Below are 20,115 nucleotides of genomic sequence, written 5' to 3' on the forward strand. Positions count from 1 at the left end.
ATCCGAATTTCTAAAATCATTGGGGGAAGTGGCAACAAAACGACTATTCACGTTGGTGTGTAGAATATATGAGTCTGGCGATATACCATCTGACTTTCGGAAAAGCATCATCCACACAATTCCGAAGACGGCAAGAGCTGACAAGTGCGAGAATTATCGCACAATCAGCTTAACAGCTGATGCATCGAAGCTGGTTACAGGAATAATATACAGAAGAATGGAAATGAAAATTGAGAATGCGCTAGGTGACGATCGGTTTGGCTTTAGGAAAAGCAAAGGGACGAGAGAGGCAATTCTGACGTTACGGCTAATAATGGAAGCAAGGCTAAAGAAAAATCAAGACACTTTCATAGGATTTGTCGACCTGGAAAAAGCGTTCGACAATATAAAATGGTGCAAGCTGTTCGAGATTCTGAAAAAAGTAGGGGTAAGCTATAGGGAGAGACGGGTCATATACAATATGTACAACAACCAAGAGGGAAAAATAAGAGTGGACGATCAAGAACGAAGTGCTCGTATTAAGAAGGGTGTAAGACAAGGCTGTAGCTTTTCGCCCCTACTCTTCAATCTGTACATCGAGGAAGCAATGATGGAAATAAAAGAAAAGTTCAGGAGTGGAATTAAAATACAAGGTGAAAGGATATCAATGATACGATTCGCTGATGACATTGCTATCCTGAGTGAAAGTGAAGAAGAATTAAATGATCTGCTGAACGGAATGAACAGTCTAAAAAGTACACAGTATGGTTTGAGAGTAAATCGGAGAAATACGAAGGTAATGAGAAGTAGTAGAAATGAGATCAGCGAGAAACTTAACATCAGGATTGATGGTCACGAAGTCAATGAAGTTAAGGAATTCTGCTACCTAGGCAATAAAATAACCAATGACGGACGGAGCAAGGAGGACATCAAAAGCAGACTAGCTATGGCAAAAAAGGCATTTCGGGCCAAGAGAAGTCTACTAATATCAAATACCGGCCTTAATTTGAGGAAGAAATTTCTGAGGATATACGTCTGGAGCACAACATTGTATGGTAGTGAAATATGGACTGTGGGAAAACCGGAACAGAAGAGAATCGAAGCATTTGAGATGTGGTGCTATAGACGAATGTTGAAAATTAGGTGGACTGATAAGGTAAGGAATGAGGAGGTTCTACGCAGATTCGGAGAGGAAAGGAATATGTGGAAAACACTGATAAGGAGAAGGGACAGGATGATGGGACATCTGCTAAGACATGAGGGAATGACTTCCATGATACAAGAGGGAGCTGTAGAGGGCAAAAACTGTAGAGGAAGACAGAGATTGGAATACATCAAGCAAATAACTGAGGACGTAGGTTGCAAGTGCTACTCTGAGATGAAGAGGTTAGCACAGGAAAGGAATTCGTGGCGGGCCGCATCAAACCAGTCAGTAGACTGACCACCAAAAAAATAGTTAGGAAAATAGCAACAAATCCGTGACGTCAGAATCGGTACATTACAGAGAGAATAACGTACAGTAATGGAAATAACTATTCATACGCTACAGCGTGGAAAAGCAAACTGCCTTTATTGATAATACGAAACCAAAAACACTAATTGGATATGCACTATACACACTGGCCAGTCGCTAATGCAGCTATGCAGGCATATAGAACGAGAATGAACAAGCCTTTACAAAGCAAAATACAAAAACGTCTGCCAAATTCTCTACTGCGCTGGGAATTCATACACCAACAGAAAATGACACTTCTAACAAAGCCAGAACATGTTTAATACTTCGTACGCATACCCTTCCGATGTATTACTTCTCGCAACCTCCGTGGTATGGAATGGACTAATTTTCTTGTAGTTTCCGACGTGGCACCTTCCCATTCTTGAAGGAGAGCCTCTTTCAAAGAGGCCTTACTACGGATGTCTTGTTTTCTCACTCGTGTTTCCAGCTCACTCCGCAAGTGTTCGATGGGATTCAGGTCCGGACTCTGAGCTGGTGTTTTAAGAGCGTGTGGGGTGTTGTAGAGCAACCACAGCCGGACAATTTGCGCCCTATGTTTGGGACCATTGTCCTGTTGGAAGTAATAATTTCTAGGAAGACCCAAGGCGTCAGCACTCTGTTGTAAGTTCTGTTTGAGAATGTTCATATACACGAATCTGTCCCCGGTACCTCCCACAAACACTAATTTTCCGACACCGGAGGCTGACATACGGCCCCATACCATCACTCCACCACCTCCGTGCTTCACCGCAGGTTGAATGTTGTTTCGCACGAGTTCCGTATTCGGTCTTTTCGAGACCAAGATCCTACCATCATTGTGCAAGATATTAAATTTGCTTTCATCACGAAACAATACGACCGTGTCGTTCACTGTTTATTACTAAACGTCTGTCCTTATATCGCTTAATGATAGATTGCGCAGTCGCCCGGCTTCGTCCTATGATGTTCGCAATGTCGGCATACGCCTCGTGTTGAAGATACTGGGGGACAACGGTGTTTCGTTCCTCCATGGTCGTTTCCTTCGCCTTGCGGCCCAGCCCGCTGTTCCACGGTACCCACGTCCGACATGCTGCTGCTTCACGGCCGCCACACGACTACACAAGTGCGGCATGCACTCCGGGGCTGCGTCAGCCGTTTGTTTGGCTGAAAGTAGTCCGCTGTATGAATACATTTTGCCCTGTCGTAGACCGTGCGGAGTGTAACATTTTATTTTCCCAGAATAGATTCATGGCATACGGGAAGCTTCATTACCAAGAACATGGTTATCTGACGCTACGCCATCGTACTTATTCGTATCGGCGCTGTGGGTTATTTACTGTAGCAACACACCGTCGTAGCTTGTCAATACCTACTGTGTCCGCCCCTGGTAGCTGACTGGTCATTAGCTGACTGGTCATGCGACGAAATGTCATGCCTAATGGCCCGGGTTCGATTCCCGGCTGGGTCGGAGATTTTCTCGGCTCAGGGACTGGGTGTTGTGTCGTCCTTATGGTCATCGTTTCATCCCCATCGACACGCAAGTCGCCGAAGTGGCGTCAATTCGAAAGACTTGCACCAGGCGAACGGTCTACCCGACGGGCGGCCCTAGTCACACGGCATTTCCGTTTCCACCACCTACTGTATGAATACTTATTTCCATGTCTGTACCTGTTGCCGCGTGCAGTGGCGTATTAGACGGTACGCGTGTAAGTACAGTGTATGAGGCTTGCTCCCACCTCGTCTATGCGGTTGTACCCCTACATGGCAGCATCCCTAGTTCGGAAGTATTTTAAAACGTACGTTAGTAATGACGTACTGTGCTCCAGACGCTTTAGAAGATTAAACACGGGAGGAGCCACAAGAAACATCCACAGTGTTCCTCGGAAGAGAGCGTGAATCTGATGGATATGCCTATAATTTTATTGACGTGCTGAAAACGTGGGATAATTTGTGTTTATGGTTGTTTCAGGACGAGAAACTGCTAGCATCCAAAAGTGACGATACAGGGAGGTGATCAGCTTCTGACCTTTCCCTCTCTCTGTTGCCGTCCCGTCTCCTTCACCTTCGCAACCTTTCCTGGAGACAAGAAACCAATTTCTGCGTCAGCCTCAGCCCAGTATCGATAGTGATCTTCTACTCCTTCAGCTTCATAACAATTTTTCGATACCTGTTCGAGTTCTACATTTATTACTGGAGGTAACAGCAGTACAATACTGAAATTCGGTTACTTCAGAAACTTGTTAATTTGAGCGGTTTGATTAGTCAGGTTAAAATGAAGACGATAAGAATCTGTGTAACCGGGAACCTCACCTACATCTGCATGGATACTCCGCAAATCACACTTAAGTGCCCGGCAGAGGGTACATCGAACCACCCTCACAATATTTCTCTATTATTCCACTCTCGAACAGCTCACGGAAAAAGAAACGAATCTCTTATATCTTTCCGTGCGAGCTTTGATTTCCCTTATTTTATTACGATGATTGTTTCTCCCTATGTAGTTTGGCGTCACCAAAATATTTTCGTATTCGGAGGAGAAAGTTGGTGATTGAAATTTCGTGAGAAGATCCCTCCGCAACGAAAAACGTCTTTGTTTTAACTGTGTCCACGCCAAATACTGTATCGTGTCAGTAACACACTCTCCCCTTTTACTCGATAATACAAAACGTGCTGCTCTTCTTTGAACTTTCTCGATGTACTCCGTTAATCCTACCTGATAAGGATCCCACACCGTGCAGCAGTATTCTGAAAGAGGACGGACAAGCGTAGTGTAGGCAGTCTCTTTAGTAGATCTGTTACATTTTCTAAGTGCTCTGCCAATAAAACACCGTCTTTGGTTCGCTTTCCCACAACAATTTCTAAGTATTCATTCCGATTTAAGTTGTTCATAATTCTAAACTCTAGGTATTTCGTTACATTTACGGCCTTTAGATTTGATTGATGGATCATGTAACCGAAGTTTGACGTATTCCTTTTAGCACTCGTGTAGATGACCTCATACTTTCCGTTATTTAGGGTCAACTGCCAACAATTCGCACCATTCACATATCTTCTATAAATCGTTTTGCAGTTTATTTTGATCTTCTGATGAGTTTACTAGATCTGTGCAACTTTCCGGTCTTTGGGTACGGATCTTTCGTCGAGCGAGCTGTTGTACATGATTTGTAAGTATGGAGCTATTGCATCAGCATACTTTGAAAGAAACGTAACACGTATACAGTCTGGACCGGAAGACTCGCTTTTGTTAAGTGATTTAAGTTCCTTCACCTTCTACGTCTACGTTACTCATGTTGACAGCTGTTCTTGATTCGAATTCTTGCATATTTACTTCCTGTTCTTTTGTGAAGACATTTCGCGGAAGGCTGTGTTTAGTAACTCTGCTTTGGCAGCACTGTCTTCGATAGTATCTCGATTGCTACGCAGACAAGGCATTGATTGCGTCTTGCTGCCAGCATACTTCACATACGACCAGAATCGCTTTGGATTTTCTGCCATGTTTCGAGACAAAGTTCTGTTGTGAAACCTGTTATAAGTATCTCGCATTGATGTCCACGATGAATTTCGAGCTTCTGTAAAAGATCACCAAATGGTTCAAATGGCTCTGAGCACTATGGGACTTAACAGCTGTGGTCATCAGTCCCCTAGAACTTAGAACTACTTAAACCTAACTAACCTAAGGACATCACACACATCCATGCCCGAGGCAGGATTCGAACCTGCGACCGTAGCAGTCACACGGTTCCGGACTGCGCGCCTAGAACCGCGAGACCACCGCGGCCGGCGAAAAGATCACCAGTCTTAGAGATTCTGAGTTCATTCAAATTTGGCATGCTTACTTCGTTCTTCCTTCAACTGTGTTCTGACCCGCTTTTTGTACCAATGGGGATGAGCTCCGTCGTTTGTTTTTGGTACAGATATCTCAATTGTTGTCGATACTATTTCTTTGAATATAAGCCACATCTGGTCTACACTTACACTCTTAATTTGGAAGGAGTGGAGATTGTCTCTGAGGACGGTGTTAAATGAACCTTTATTTCCAGAATGAGATTTTCACTCTGCAGCGGAGTGTGCGCTGATATGAAACTTCCTGGCAGATTAAAACTGTGTGCCGGACCTAGACTCGAACTCGGGACCTCTGCCTTTCGCGGGCAAGTGCTCTACCATCTGAGCTACCGAAGCACGACTCACGCCCCGTCCTCACAGCTTTACTTCTGCCAGTACCTCGTCTCCTACCTTCCAAACTTTACAGAAGCTCTCCTGCGAACCTTGCAGAACTAGTACTCCTGGAAGAAAGGATATTGAGGAGACATGGCTTAGCCACAGCCTGGTGGATGTTTCCAGAATGAGATTTTCACTCTGCAGCGGAGTGTGCGCTGATATGAGACTTCCTGGCAGATTGAAACTGTGTGCCGGACCGAGTCTCGAAATCGGTACCTCTGCTTTTCGCGAGCAAGTGTTCTACCAACTGAGCTACCCAAGCACGACTTAAGCCCCGTCCTCACAGCTTTACTTCTGCCAGTACCTCGCCTCCTACCTTCCAAAGCACTTGCCAGCAAGGCAAAGGTCCCCAGTTCGAGTCTCGGTCCGGCACACAGTTTTAATCTGCCAGGAAGTTTCGAATTTTTATTTGTTTTGGGAGGAATTGGAGGGTTACAATATTCAATCTCGCTACAGCAATCCTGTGTTCACTGCTCCCAGTATCAGTTTTGATGCTCGTTATTAGCTCAGGATTATTTGTTGCTAAGAGGTCAAGTGTCTTGACAACCGTTTACTATTCCTGTCGGCCCATGAACTAACTGATCGAAATAATTTTCAGAGAATGCGTTTAGCACAATTTCGGACGATGTTTTACGTGTACCTCCAGTTGTTTCGGTGTTAGCCCTATGGCAACGCCTGAGACAAGTTGCCCCTTCTCTACCCATTTCCTCTAAGGCAGCCGCAGTCGCATCTCGTCTTGGAGTAGACATGTCAGAAGAGGAGAAGGAAGAGCAGTCGAGTTACCTTCTTGCTGGGCGAAGTGGTGGAGGACGTGGTTCGCAGCTCGATGACGCCGCCGCTGCCGACCACGTCAAGGCCCGGGGGCTGTTGCGGAGGCGGCGCCGGGGGCGGAGCGCCGTGCTGCGGCGGGGGCGGCTGGTGGTGGTAGTGCGGCACCGACGGCGGCGGCGTCGGAGGCGGCAGCGGCTGCGGCATCGGCAGCACCGGCTCCGCTGCGGGGGCGGGAGCGGGGGCGGGCGGCGGCGCCACGACCTCCGTCTGCGCCACCACTGGCGACCCACCTTCGGGGGTGGCACCGGGTGCCGAGGGGGCGGTGGGCGCCGCGGAGGCGGCTGCGAGGGCGGCCTCTCCTTCCCCTGGGCCGCTGTCTTCTGCGCTCTTCTCCTTCTCTTGCGCTCCGCCCTAGAAAGTAACCAGTGGGACCATCCGTTTGTTCCAGTCGTATTACGCTAACAGTATGCGAGGAACAGTACATACTGTCACTAAGAAAACAAAGTTACTCGCTTAATTTATCAGTGGCCTGCACCACGCTATTTTGCCTTCTCTACATGTGTTATCAGTTACAAAATGTGTGGTTACAAATAACACGTATGAACTGAATTATTAAAAGACGCGAACTACTGCTTATGATACTGATGCAGTTCTCAATGATATGTTATTCGTAGCGTGTATTTTACATCAAATGAACGTGTGTATGGCACTGAAAACGCTCCTATATTAATATAAGAAATTTATAACCGACAAAGAGAGGTAGAGACAGAGGGGCGGGGAGGTAGAGACAGAGGGGCGGGGAGGTAGAGACAGAGGGGCGGAGAGGTAGACAAAAGGGTGTGAAGGATGGGGGGGAGGGAGAAATGGGTGAAGGGGTGAGAGTTAGGGGGGAAGAACTGATCCATCACTGAAGTGCATGTGGGAGTACAGGTCGTCATAAATTTGCAGAAATCCTTGAGAGCAGTGAGTATACATGGTGCTTGTCCTAATGCACCGAGAGTTCAGTTTGCATAGGGGCCTAAGGTGACACTGATGTAGTGTCGAAACTGGTGGCGTAATTAATATGTTTTATAAAAGTAGTAGGACAGATGGTGTCGGTTAGTGGTCGGTGTGGAGCAGTACGCACCTTGTGCTTGGCCGGCTTCCGGTACTGCTTCTTGCGGCCGTCGGGCGCGGGCAGCCGCGGCGGCCGCTTCTCGACGGAGTAGCTGGCGGCCAGGATGGCTGACGCGTTCAGCGAGGCCATGCGCTTGCGCACCACCATGTCCTTCAGGTCCATTGTCAGCTCGCCGCGGTTCCGCTTGCGCCGCACCACCTTCTTCGGCTGCCGCACAACAACCACACACCACTTCCTCAAATCTGAACTTAAACACTATACTCTGCCAACGACTGGCTTCTGGCGGTTAGCCCAACAAGAACACAAGAGTGAGCAAGGTTTACTAATGTCCTCTTCTACACCTCATACTTATTCAGTTCTTGTCCGACTGCCCATATCAGTAGTTGCATAGCAGGAAAGTCCGATTGTGAGTGGATAATTAGTTTTACCTCGGCGGTTACGGCTCGCGTACTGTCGGCAGTAAGATCTTGAACTGCCTCTAGGTGACTGTGCCTCCTTCCATCACTGCTTCGCCTCACCTCAGACCACGTGACTCGTAACATGATCCTAAGCCGACGCTCACAAGACGCGTACGGTTTCGCATGCTATGCGCACGGGGGTGTAACGACAATAGATAACAACTGACTTCCCCTCCAAATTCAGTGATGTCAACAAGAGAAAGAGACCTGTCTCACGATTTTTCACAGCGGCAACCGCCCAGTTAAGACTCGACGAACAGAGCTAAGTAATGTTTCAGTAACTGATCGTTCGCGACTTGATGGCGCACTTCCCAGCTCGAGCAGAGCGTGGCTTCCGTCAACAACTGCCGCAATAGCACGCCAACGTCGGTGGCATAGAAAAGATACTCGTCTTTTTAATCCGTTGTAACAGCCTTATCCGAATTTCGCAGCGAAGATAGCTATCTCCAACGATACGATCAGCTCGTAACAAATGACACACTTAGATACGTACGCTGCTCAGAGAAATTGTGGAATCGGGCGAGATACCACACACACAGTAAAGATAAGTTCTTCATTAAAACTTTTATCAACCGATCAATATACGTACAGCATAATACCAGGCGCGTCGAAATCGGACGGTTTCTCCCAAACCCGCGGTAGTACGTAGCGGTTTGACAAGGAAAACACACACACACACACACACACACACACACACACACACACACACACACACACACACATATATATATATATATATATATATATATACACTCTCTAGCCAAAAGACAAACTGCGTGAACAACATACAGGAAAGAAGGAATGAGGAAAGTGATTTGGCGATTCTCTTCTACCGTACGGCTTACACTGCTGATTTTTCAAGTACACAACGAAAGGTTCTCATATTTTTACACGCAGCACAAGCAAAGATAATGGCATATGAAACAGCTCCAAAGAAGATGGTGGCACAAGACGGAGTCGATATATCGAAAGTAAAGTTTTTGGTAAAATGACTTATCGAGTACAAAAAGTATATGAAGGTAGCTTATCGTGTTCTGTGATGAATTCCAGATGTCACCACAAGCACATAGCAAAGTTTGTAATTTGAATCTCATAGTTGGGACATGTTTGGGGCAAGCTAATACATTTTCTCTCGATGAAGCATAATTTCGACCACCTCCATCTTTTATTTTATAAATTATCAGTTATTTTGATGATGTCTCCGTTATTTTGATGATGTCACATGATCAAGATCATTCACCTCACGTGCCGTCACCAACGCTGAAGGTTAATGATGGCGTCGTAGAAAAATGCTATCAGTAGTTCATGATGTAGACCCGAAACTCGTGCTGAGAGGTGTATGGGCAAATGGCGAATGAGTAACGGCCAGTGGCCAACGGCGAATGCAAACGGCCAACGGCAAAAAGTGAAAGGCGCCCCCTCGTCCATTCGCCCGTTTACCCCATAGCAATGGATTCGCATATAGATGTCGCGCTTCATGTCCCAATAATGGCATTTTTGCTATTATGTCATCGATGATCCTCAGCCACGGTGATGTCAAGTGAGGTCAATTATTCTGAATGTGTGACATCATGAGATGGAGGCTAATTTAAAAAAAAAGATGGAGGAGGGCAAAATTTTATTTCAAAAATAGAACGTGTTATCAGCTTGTCTCAAAAATGTATCAAGTTGCTCCAGACACGAGATGAATAAAATACCACAAATTGTATTATGTGCTTGTGGTGACGCCTGAAATTCATCATGACAAACGATAAGCCGCCCACAATACTTTTTTTGCGCTCTAAAAGTGATAAGCAGTTCAATCAACCAATCAAACAAACAAACAGTTTGCTTTCGACATACTGACTGTCTTGTTGCAGCATATTATTTCGAGGTGTTTCACTTCCGTCAGTCTTCAGTTACGATGCTTTTAAACATAGAAGTCCTCGTTGTGCATTACTAAAAATATGCAGTTCAAGTCCTACAAGGCAATAAAACCGTCCTTCCTTTTATGTTTTTTCCTCAGTTTGTTTGTCTTTTGGCTATATGACATATATACGAGGGGCGTTCAGAAAGTAAGCTCCGATCGGTCGCGAAATGGAAACGACTATGAAAATCCGATAAAGCTTTGCACAGATGTGTTGGGTAGTGTCTCTAGTATAACCCCAGTTAGCATCACGTCGCTCTTCTCATTTCTGAGCTCGCAGTGAGTGCGTAAAGATGTCTAGAAAATAGTGTCTGCCGCCAAGTACGAGGGCCTGGTGAGAAATTTCGCCTGAAGCTATGCAGCTAACATTACATAACTGTCGTGCTGTTTCGTCTTCACGACAATTCTCAGCCGCATTCTGCAGGGGCAATGAAGATGCTCCTGCATCGTTTTCAAATGGAAATGTTAGATTACCCACAATACAGTCCGCAATTGTCTCCCCCTGAGTTTCATCTCTGGTCACATGAACCGCTGTCTTTGAAGACAACATTTTGACACAGACAACGAGGTGTAGGCCAGCGTGGAGAATTGGCGGAAAGCACTGGCGGCTGCCTTCTATGATGAGGCTATTGAAAAGTTGGTACAACGCTATGACAAAAGTCTAAGTCAGAACGGCGACTACGTAGAGAAGTAGCTGAAAGGTGTAGCTAATTGTTACAAGTAAAACATTTCTGATGTTCACTGTGGTTTCAATTTGGCAATCAATCGGAGCTTACTTTCTGAACAGGCCTCGTATTTTCACATCATGTATTCTACTCGAGGTTGGTGGTATTTAGTACGTGATTGTATGAAATAAGTCTAGAAACGTTTTAGAGACCCTTGGCATCATGGCTCCGATAGTAAATTTTGACACCTTTGCCAAAGGTTATTATTGTACTTAATCTCTAGTAGGGTTGTTTCATTTGTAATATAAGGAATTATTCTCAATCAGTATTATAAATTACGTTTTTCCAGCGTACAACATGATCCCATACCTCCGTCCCTTCTACAATAAAGCTTGAGAACAATTATATACGGAAATATTTAATTGTAGAAGATGTGCTGTGACTTTACACCAAATCAAACCTAATGAATTACACTGGAATACTTACTTTAGAGTTCACAATAATGTTTTAGGCATCAATCAGACGTATTTTGTGTACGTAGAAAATTACATACCGACATTTGATGTAAATATTACACTTTTTTACATTGCGGGCGCATTTTTGCAGACATTTTAAACTTGGAAAGAACACTGTGATACGTGACGAGCATCACAGATACGGAAAATGATTAATTTGAAGTGAAGTGCTGCCGTTAGTTAAACCAAGTGTGGGCGCGGAGCGAAGTTTGAAAGCTGCCACCTGTTGGTGGAGGCAGGCAACATCAGCTTAAGGCAGCAGCTGATCTTACTTAGCCATTTTGAAGTTTTAAAGAATAGTATTTACAGCAAAACACATCTTCAATAGTGACATATTACTAATTAGTCAATCACACTGCATAAGCAAAAGTTAGTTTTTAAGTATTTATGGAGTGTGTGTTTTATACTCATTTTCATATTCCACAAGGCGCTTAGGTACCTTTTTAGTAGGCCATATGTGGTTAGGCATGAAAATATCATTCGGATACTTACTTTAGACATCGCAGTCACGTTTCCGACACCAAAATTGCGTAAAAATTGCACTTCTTGGGGTTGCTGACGTGTTTTTGCAGGTTTCCTAGACGTGGAAAGAATATTCTGATACTTGCTAAGCGTCACAGACGTGGAAAAAAATTAACTTGAGTGGGTCATTATAATGTTTGACTGGCTTCGATACCAGACGTGTTTTTTACGCGGTACGAACACTATTTACTCTCGTGTAGTAGTATGACATATTGCAAGCTACACCCTTTACGTAGTTTCTGGATAATTACAGGAGCACGCCGGGAGAGTGCGTGTGTATGTAATACAGAGGCAAACATTTTAAGCTATTTTACATAAAGAATGCATATCTTTGAACCTATTTTAGGCTGATTAAGAACACAGGTTTGTATGTGAACGTGACAATCACTGAACTTCACGGAAATAATGCGCAACAAGGCTGCGTATTGGGTTGGTGCGCGAGTTCGTAACGTTTTTCCGTACGTTTAATGAACACAACAGATAAACGCAACAGTTACTTGAGTTATAAAAATGTGTTCTCCACTAGTTACAACAGTTTGCCATCGCTGGGTAACTTTTAGATTCGGCGACTGTAGAAATCACGTGGTTTTGAGGCGAAGAACTCGCCGAAGGAATTTCCTTGAAAGCTGTTCGATAGAGAGCGGAAAAGGTGAAAATCTGAGGGCGCAAGATCAGGCGAACAAGGTGGCTGCGGAGTGACAGGCCAACCCAACTGCTGTGTAGTGCTTCTCTCTGAGCCTAGAAGAATGCGGGCCGGCGTTATCGAGGCGTAGCGTCACTTCACGCTGTTGACAATAAATGTCAGCGGCGAAGTTCACACCTCGAGGGAGCAACTCGTACTACACCACACCGTCACTGTTCCACCATATGCATAATGTTGTCTTTTGTGGATGCGCGCAGGTCATTGTACGGGGCGCTGCTGCTTTGTATGGGCTGAACCATCCCCTTCTTTTCCTTATGTCAGCATAAAGACACCATTTCGCGTCACCAGTAATGGTACAGTATAGGAACGGTCGGAGTTGTTCACGAGCCAATAGGTAACGAGCAAGCAGAGATGCACAAACGGCCACCCACCGATTTTTTATGATTGTGGCTTGGAGCATGCGGCCTCAAAAATTGAATTTTTGAACCGTCCCTATTGCATGAAAGTATCTCATGACATTTGCCAGCTCTTGAGTGTACTGACGTGCATCATTGTGGATTAATGTGTTTAAACGATCTTCAGCAACCCCCGAAGGTCTTTCTGAACGTGGAGAGTCACTAATGTCAAAACGATCCACCTGTCTAATATGGCACTATCCCCATCCACGGCGCAAATGTTTCTGGATGGCTCCGCTGCTGCCACCACTCCACTGAACTCAAACAGAAGAATATGTCGCAAAGGTATCGATATGTCCACTTGGCATTCCATTTTCCGGCGTCCACAGCTCCACTAGCAACCTCCAAACGACAAAATGACAATATATGTACTCAGACAGCAACAGTGAACTCCAAATAAAAAAATGACACTCGATAAATAAACTCTTAGCAAGCAGAATACATGTATACAAACTAAAGCGCTCCGAACTTATGCACCGTCCTGATAATTTTATGTTAAATATCTTCGAACTTGACGCAATTTTGAGGCAGCATTTTAATAACTTCCGGAGACTGGGAGGGGAAAGCGCTACAAGCATAAGCTGGCTAGTTGGATTTTTAAAAATGTGTAACTCTTCAGTTTCTCCCGACGTATTTCTTGCTCGAACAGTCCACGGGTGTACAGCCGTTCGATAGTGTCCGACAAGCACAATATTTCGGCTATCAGACATGTGGCCATCGTCAGGTGCGCTGACGAAGTGAGCTCCTGAGGACGGGCGGCCGTCTTAAATCCCCTCCCCCTGCGAGGCGTTCTCTCCGCGGTCCGCGGCCGCGGCCGGGCGTCGGCGGGCATGAGACGCTGGCGTCTGCGTCTGTGGTGGCGTCGGTGTAATTGTCTCGCCCCCTCTGGTCGTCTGCTGTACACTATGGGCCGGCAGTACACCCGTGGACTGTTCGAGTTTTAAAAAAATGTATTTATTTATTGGAACTACATGCTGATTGGCTCCCTCCTACACTGGGATTGGTCGGAGAGAGGAAGAGAACAGGGTAGAATGCACAACTGTGTTACTTCCGCCATATTGGCCTTATGCAGGGTGTCCCAGAAAAGTTGCGACAAACTTCGAGGGACTGTAGAGGGTATATCAAATGTATTCACAGTAGCGAATACGAACAACTATCAGCTGTATAAAGGAATTATGACAGTTAACATTTGTGCCGGATCGTAACCCGAATCCGGATTTCCAAATTTACGGCAGCGGTCGCCTTAACCGTTTGGCTATCCTCTGCGCGAGTCACGGCCAGACCCGAACTTCCGTATGCTGTTGCTTCTGCGTCACAACCTGTATTTACACACACATCAGAGGGGAGGACATTTTAACTGAAAATTGCTGCCCAGTATCGGTGGATAAATAAGACGCTGCATTATTTTCTTCAGCGACACAGGCACTGCAATATCGTTGTAGAGGGTGTCTTGAGGAACCAATCGAAGACAGGAACGTGTGTCTCGAAGCGTCACCCAGCGGCGCTACAGAGTCGGAAGTTGCAAGCTGAGGCGTGCGTGGCTCGTGTTCGTGCCATCTGTTATTTAACACCCTGTTTTTACCGTAAGTGCCACCTCGTTATTTTAATTTTCAATTACTGGTGTCACTGAGTTGCTACCTTGCCTGCCCGTGAGCGGCAGCAGCAGCGCTTATCGATATAGGCCCTGCCGTATTATCTTTGCCGGACTGCTATTAGTTCCTAGTCGTCGTGTATCGTCCAACGAGTTGCAACGCGCCAGCAATAGAGTTTGGACCGGGCAATGAAGTGAGTTGGAACGCGCCAGCAATGCAGTTCGGACCGGGCAATGAAGTGAGTTGGAACGCGCCAGCAATGCAGTTCGGACCAAGCAATGAAGTGAGTTGGAACGCGCCAGCAATGCAGTTCGGACCGGGCAATGAAGTGAGTTGGAACGCGCCAACAATGCAGTTCGGACCGGGCAATGAAGTGAGTTGCAATGCGCCAGCAATACAGTTCGGACCGGGCAATGAAGTGAGTTGGAACGCGCCAGCAATGCAGTTCGGACTGGGCAATGAAGTGAGTTGGAACGCGCCGTCAATACAGTTCGGACCGGGCAATGAAGTGAGTTGGAACGCGCCAGCAATGCAGTTCGGACCAAGCAATGAAGTGAGTTGGAACGCGCCAGCAATACAGTTCGGACCGGGCAATGAAGTGAGTTGGAACGCGCCAGCAATGCAGTTCGGACCGGGCAATGAAGTGAGTTGGAACGCGCCAGCAATACAGTTCGGACCGGGCAATGAAGTGAGTTGGAACGCGCCAGCAATGCAGTTCGGACCAAGCAATGAAGTGAGTTGGAACGCGCCAGCAATAGAGTTTGGACCGGGCAATGAAGTGAGTTGGAACGCGCCAGCAATAGAGTTTGGACCGGGCAATGAAGTGAGTTGGAACACGCCAGCAATGCAGTTCGGACCGGGCAATGAAGTGAGTTGGAACGCGCCAGCAATACAGTTCGGACCGGGCAATGAAGTGAGTTGGAACGCGCCAGCAATGCAGTTCGGACCAAGCAATGAAGTGAGTTGGAACGCGCCAGCAATACAGTTCGGACCGGGCAATGAAGTGAGTTGGAACGCGCCAGCAATGCAGTTCGGACCAAGCAATGAAGTGAGTTGGAACGCGCCAGCAATACAGTTCGGACCGGGCAATGAAGTGAGTTGGAACGCGCCAGCAATGCAGTTCGGACCGGGCAATGAAGTGAGTTGGAACGCGCCAGCAATACAGTTCGGACCGGGCAATGAAGTGAGTTGCAATGCGCCAGCAATACAGTTCGGACCGGGCAATGAAGTGAGTTGGAACGCGCCAGCAATGCAGTTCGGACCGGGCAATGAAGTGAGTTGGAACGCGCCAGCAATGCAGTTCGGACCGGGCAATGAAGTGAGTTGGAACGCGCCAGCAATGCAGTTCGGACCGGGCAATGAAGTGAATTGGAAGGCGCCAGCAATACAGTTCGGACCGGGCAGTCGGACAGTTGGGACGCAGCAGAAGATCGGTCGGGCTGGAGCGGCAGTGAGGTTCGGATAGCTATGACTCGCCCGACCGTTGCGGGCACACATGGCTGGGAATGGTCTTGGTTGATCGTCGGTTGGTCGTCTTACCGGAAGACGTGTATTTGCTCGCCGATCGCTTATGGTTTGCGGTGTGTGTCTCAACTCGTGGTTCGTCCTGGTGATTGCACAGTAGCTGCTTTTAGCATTGGTCGTGTTCTTTGTCCAAGTGTTTGTGATATTGTGTGTTGCCTGTGATGTTCACTGCCCAGTTATTTTAGTGCTGTCTCCGTGCTGATGCGTAGCAGTTGGTCCGTTGGAGCAGTCACGTTGTAGCACCAGCGGGGCATGCAGCGCCAGCGAGGCGCGAATAGCCGTCACTCGCCCGACGGTTGCCGACACACATGATTTGAGTGGCAACGACCTTGCTTGGCCGTTTGGTCGGTCATCTGATTAGACGATGTGTATTCGAGTCGTCCACCACTTATGTGTTGTCTGGGATCCATTCTGATTGTTGTTCCGGTCTCCGCTGTTAGCACCGTTAGTGTTTTGGTGCAAGTGTGGAGCGGAACTGATCTTGATCATGAGTCCATTGACTGACGATCGGTTGGGTTGTCACCGGATCGTGAATGGTTGGCCCGACTGCCTGTCTCACCTAAGCAAGCATTAGTGGAATTCCAGGCCGACCCTCTAACATCTGAGCGCTCTTGAGTGTAGTGCCCTATTTTTTTTTATTTGTTCTTCTTGTTTGCACTTGTATGGCTTCTAGCCGACTTGTTTTGCTCTTAAGGCCTTCAGCCTAGTTCAAAGAACTGTGTCACGTAAGGCCTTTAGAATTTAAAAATTTTTAATGTTGTTGCATTTGTTTTTAAGTCTTTGGCCTTCAGCTGATTTGGAGTTTGAGTTCTTTTGCTCTTAAGGCTTTCAGCCTAAATAAAAGAACTGTTTCACGTAAGGCCTTTGATATTAAAAAAATATTAAAGTTATGGAGTTTTAAGTGTTAGACCTTCAGCCGATTTGAATTTAACTTGTTTATTTCAGCCTAACTAAAGAACTGTTTGAAGATAAGGCTTACCTTTTAAATTTATGACTGTGGTTGCGTTTTAAGTTATTGGCCTTGAGCCGTTTTAAAATTAAAGTGGCTTTCAGCCGATAATTAAGTCCCAAAGATTATGGGTGTGTGTTTAAAAAAAATTTTTTTTTGGCCTCTTGTTATGTTTGATCAAATAATAAAGTTGTATGTTCGAGTGTAACTGACAGCCCCTTATTTTGGCCCCTTTCCACAATTTAAGCTACCTGTCCTGTCCTGCGTAATAAGCGGGGCGTTTCACCGGCGCCTGCCACTTAGTCGTCCCTTCGGCAGAAAACGTGCCTTTCTACGCTGACATACCGTAGCCGGAACGCCTCGCGGTGTTGTTTGTTACTCAGTGATGGCGACTGACTGCCACGATCGCCACTGGAGAAGACTGAGCTGGTTGCTGCGTAGAACGGCCCAGTCTCATACGAATGCGGTGAATGATCCTCTCGGAGTAAGTTTCAGTGCGCTGTATATTTATCTCCTGGAACCCTCCAAAATGTTCAGTGTGTTTCGGTACATAAGAAAAAAATAAACTGCAGAAGGAAAGCCGTGTCTGATCCACCAAGGGAACGTTCATAGGAGGTAAGGCCCTTCTACCTAGTGGCTAGCTCCTTCTTCCCCAGTGACAGTCGTGGTAATCAGTAGCTAACACCGAATAACAAACAACATCGCGAGATGTTCTGGCTACGGTACATCAGCGTACAAAACCACGTTTGTTGGCGAAGGGGTTGCCTAGTGGCAGGCGCCGGCACATATAACTCTGACGCTCGGTAGCGTCTTTGCACAACGTTTCCGGACACGGGCTCCTATCCTCGATTTGTTCAAGACATCCTCTACAATCCCTGAACTTATTCCCAGCATTTCTGCCGAGTCCTGGATATATTTTTTAACATCCCATCATGCGTTTTTGGATTTCCATCAGTGGAATTCTGCATTTTTAAATTTGCACCATGTTAATGACGCCATTATCCCTAGCATGTTGGCAACCCGACATGTTATGGTGAAAGTACTCCACCAGCCCCACAGCCTACAATACTGATGTCTACCTATAGGTAGGCGTTTTCTCAGCTTAGTGAGAATTCTATGGTTTGTCGAGATTGCAGCCGGATGACGTCGAAATCTTACCACGATATTTCAGCTCACAGCCACCCAGACATTTTCAGAAGAATATCTTACACTGGAGAGAGTATGCCTGCTACAATAGATAGTCAACTTCTGTAAGCAATAAGTACGTTGTACAAAAGTACGTTAGTCCGGTTCTTCGTAGGAAGGAAAAAAAATTAAGGTTTCACGTTCGGCGATTTAAAGAAATGATTCAAAATCTAAATCGGGACAGCTGGATCAGGGTATTTGAACCGCCGCTGGCCCGAATCCGAGTCCAGTGTGCTTCTACTGTATTTCCTCGTCTGGCTCCTGGGGACTGATTAATTTTTAAATGGCTGTTATCTATAGGACTAATTACCATCTCAAATTTCTCTAAAAATCTCACGTTGGAAAAAGTTAAAAGAAAATCTGGCAGGAAACTACAGGTTCGTTTGAAAACCGCAATGCTTTGCTAGGCATAGCGCTACTCCGGATAGTACGCCGTTGGCTTACTCCGACATTTGCTCTAAGCGATACAGATGGCTTTATTCAGAAAATTTACGGCTACAGCGTTTTTTCAAAGCGATAACCGCCGGTCACAGTGGTCGCATTACACCGCCGCATGAAACGGCGGCCGCAGTCTCTCAGACTTCCTGTTACGTGTTTTTATTTAGCTAAATTTGAGGGGCAGTCAAGTGAAAACATTTCATCTGCAGTACACGATGGATTGGTTCCATGCGAAAGCAATCAGCGTATACGTTAAGACGAGACTATCAGTTCCTGTCCTGCAGAATACGGCCGGCGGCTGGCATATCCACTACCGTTCTCACTCTTCCAGAATGAGATTTTCACTCTGCAGCGGAGTGTGCGCTGATATGTAACTTCCTGCCAGAGCCTCGAACTCGGGACCTTTGCCTTTCGTGGGCAAACGCTCTACCAAGCACGACTCAAGACCCATCCTCACAGCTACAATTCCGCCAGTACCTCGTCTCCTACCTCCCAAAGCTCACAGAAACTCTTCTGCGAAGCTTGCAGAACTACCACCCCTCGTTCTCACTCTTTCTGTTCCTTGTCAAACTGAAACCGACGTCCTTGCACGTCTTTATTCAGGTCGTCGAGCACGTGAAAGCCACACGGTGAAGGATCCGGGCGGTATGGAGGACGCTGCAGTGCTTCCCAAGGCAATCGCTCAAGTGTAGCCTCCGTCCGATTGGCAGTGTGGGGCCGGCCGTTATCGTGCAGGAAGATGATCCTGTCTGACAGCCACGAAATTTAAAGCTGTTCAGTTAATCTCCGATAATGCAATAACATGGAACACCTACATTCGTCCTTATGATATTATTTATCATATGGATACCTGTTTTGGTGGTTCGGTACACCATCTTCAGGCCATAATTGACACTGAGGGGGTTACCTGAAATCGTACACACGACTCCATCAGTGGCGAACATCTGTGTACTTGTGCCCACCGACTACTGGTCTAGCGGTTCTAGGCGCGCAGTCCGGAACCGCGCGACTGCTACGGTCGCAGGTTCGAATCCTGCCTCGGGCATGGATGTGTGTGATGTCCTTAGGTCAGTTAGGTTTAAGTAGTTCTAAGTTCTAGGGGACTGATGACCACAGTAGTTAAGTCCCATAGTGCTCAGAGCCATTTGAACCATTTTTTTGTCCACCGACTACCTGTAACAACGATGTTCTGTCCGCAACCATCAACACACACCAGCAGTAGTTTGCGGAAACCAGTGCACAGATGTTCACCACTGATGAAGTCGTGTATACGATTTGAGTTACCCCCTCAGCGTCAGTCAAGACCTGACGATTGTGTACTTAAGCACCAAAAGTGGTATCCACATAATAAATAACATCGTAAGGACGGCTGTAGGTGTTCCGTTTTATTACCTAAGTGAACGGCCAAATTTCACTCAAACCTCCAGACAATAGGATGGACATACAAAAACTTCAAGTCGCTTTAAGGTCATGGTTGGTTGATTTGGGGGAGGGGACCAAACACCGAGGTCATAGGTCCAATCAGATTACAGAAGGATGGACAAGGAAGTCGGCCGTGGCCTTTCAAAGGTAGCATCCCGCAATTTGCCTGAAGCGATTTAGGGAAATCAAGGAAAACCTGAATCAGGATGGCCGGAGACGGGATTGAACCGTCGTCCTCCCGAATGCGAGTCCAGTGTGCAACCACTGCGCCACCTTCACTCG

The 20,115-nt window shown here is 46.5% G+C and overlaps 1 protein-coding gene across 1 annotated transcript in view; it reads right to left on the reverse strand.

Annotated features, from left to right (window-relative positions):
- Nucleotides 1-20,115, reverse strand: part of LOC126424614 (nascent polypeptide-associated complex subunit alpha, muscle-specific form-like) — a 163,328-nt gene that overhangs the window by 68,020 nt on the left and 75,193 nt on the right. The window contains exons 8-9 of the mRNA XM_050087352.1: nt 7,569-7,766; nt 6,455-6,571 (exon numbers count right to left, since the gene is read on the reverse strand). Coding sequence (XP_049943309.1) covers nt 6,455-6,571; nt 7,569-7,766 — 315 coding nt within the window. The remainder of the gene's footprint in view (nt 1-6,454; nt 6,572-7,568; nt 7,767-20,115) is intronic.

The sequence above is a fragment of the Schistocerca serialis genome, chromosome 10 (assembly GCF_023864345.2).
Source record: "Schistocerca serialis cubense isolate TAMUIC-IGC-003099 chromosome 10, iqSchSeri2.2, whole genome shotgun sequence".
Classification (NCBI taxonomy): Eukaryota; Metazoa; Arthropoda; class Insecta; order Orthoptera; family Acrididae; genus Schistocerca; species Schistocerca serialis.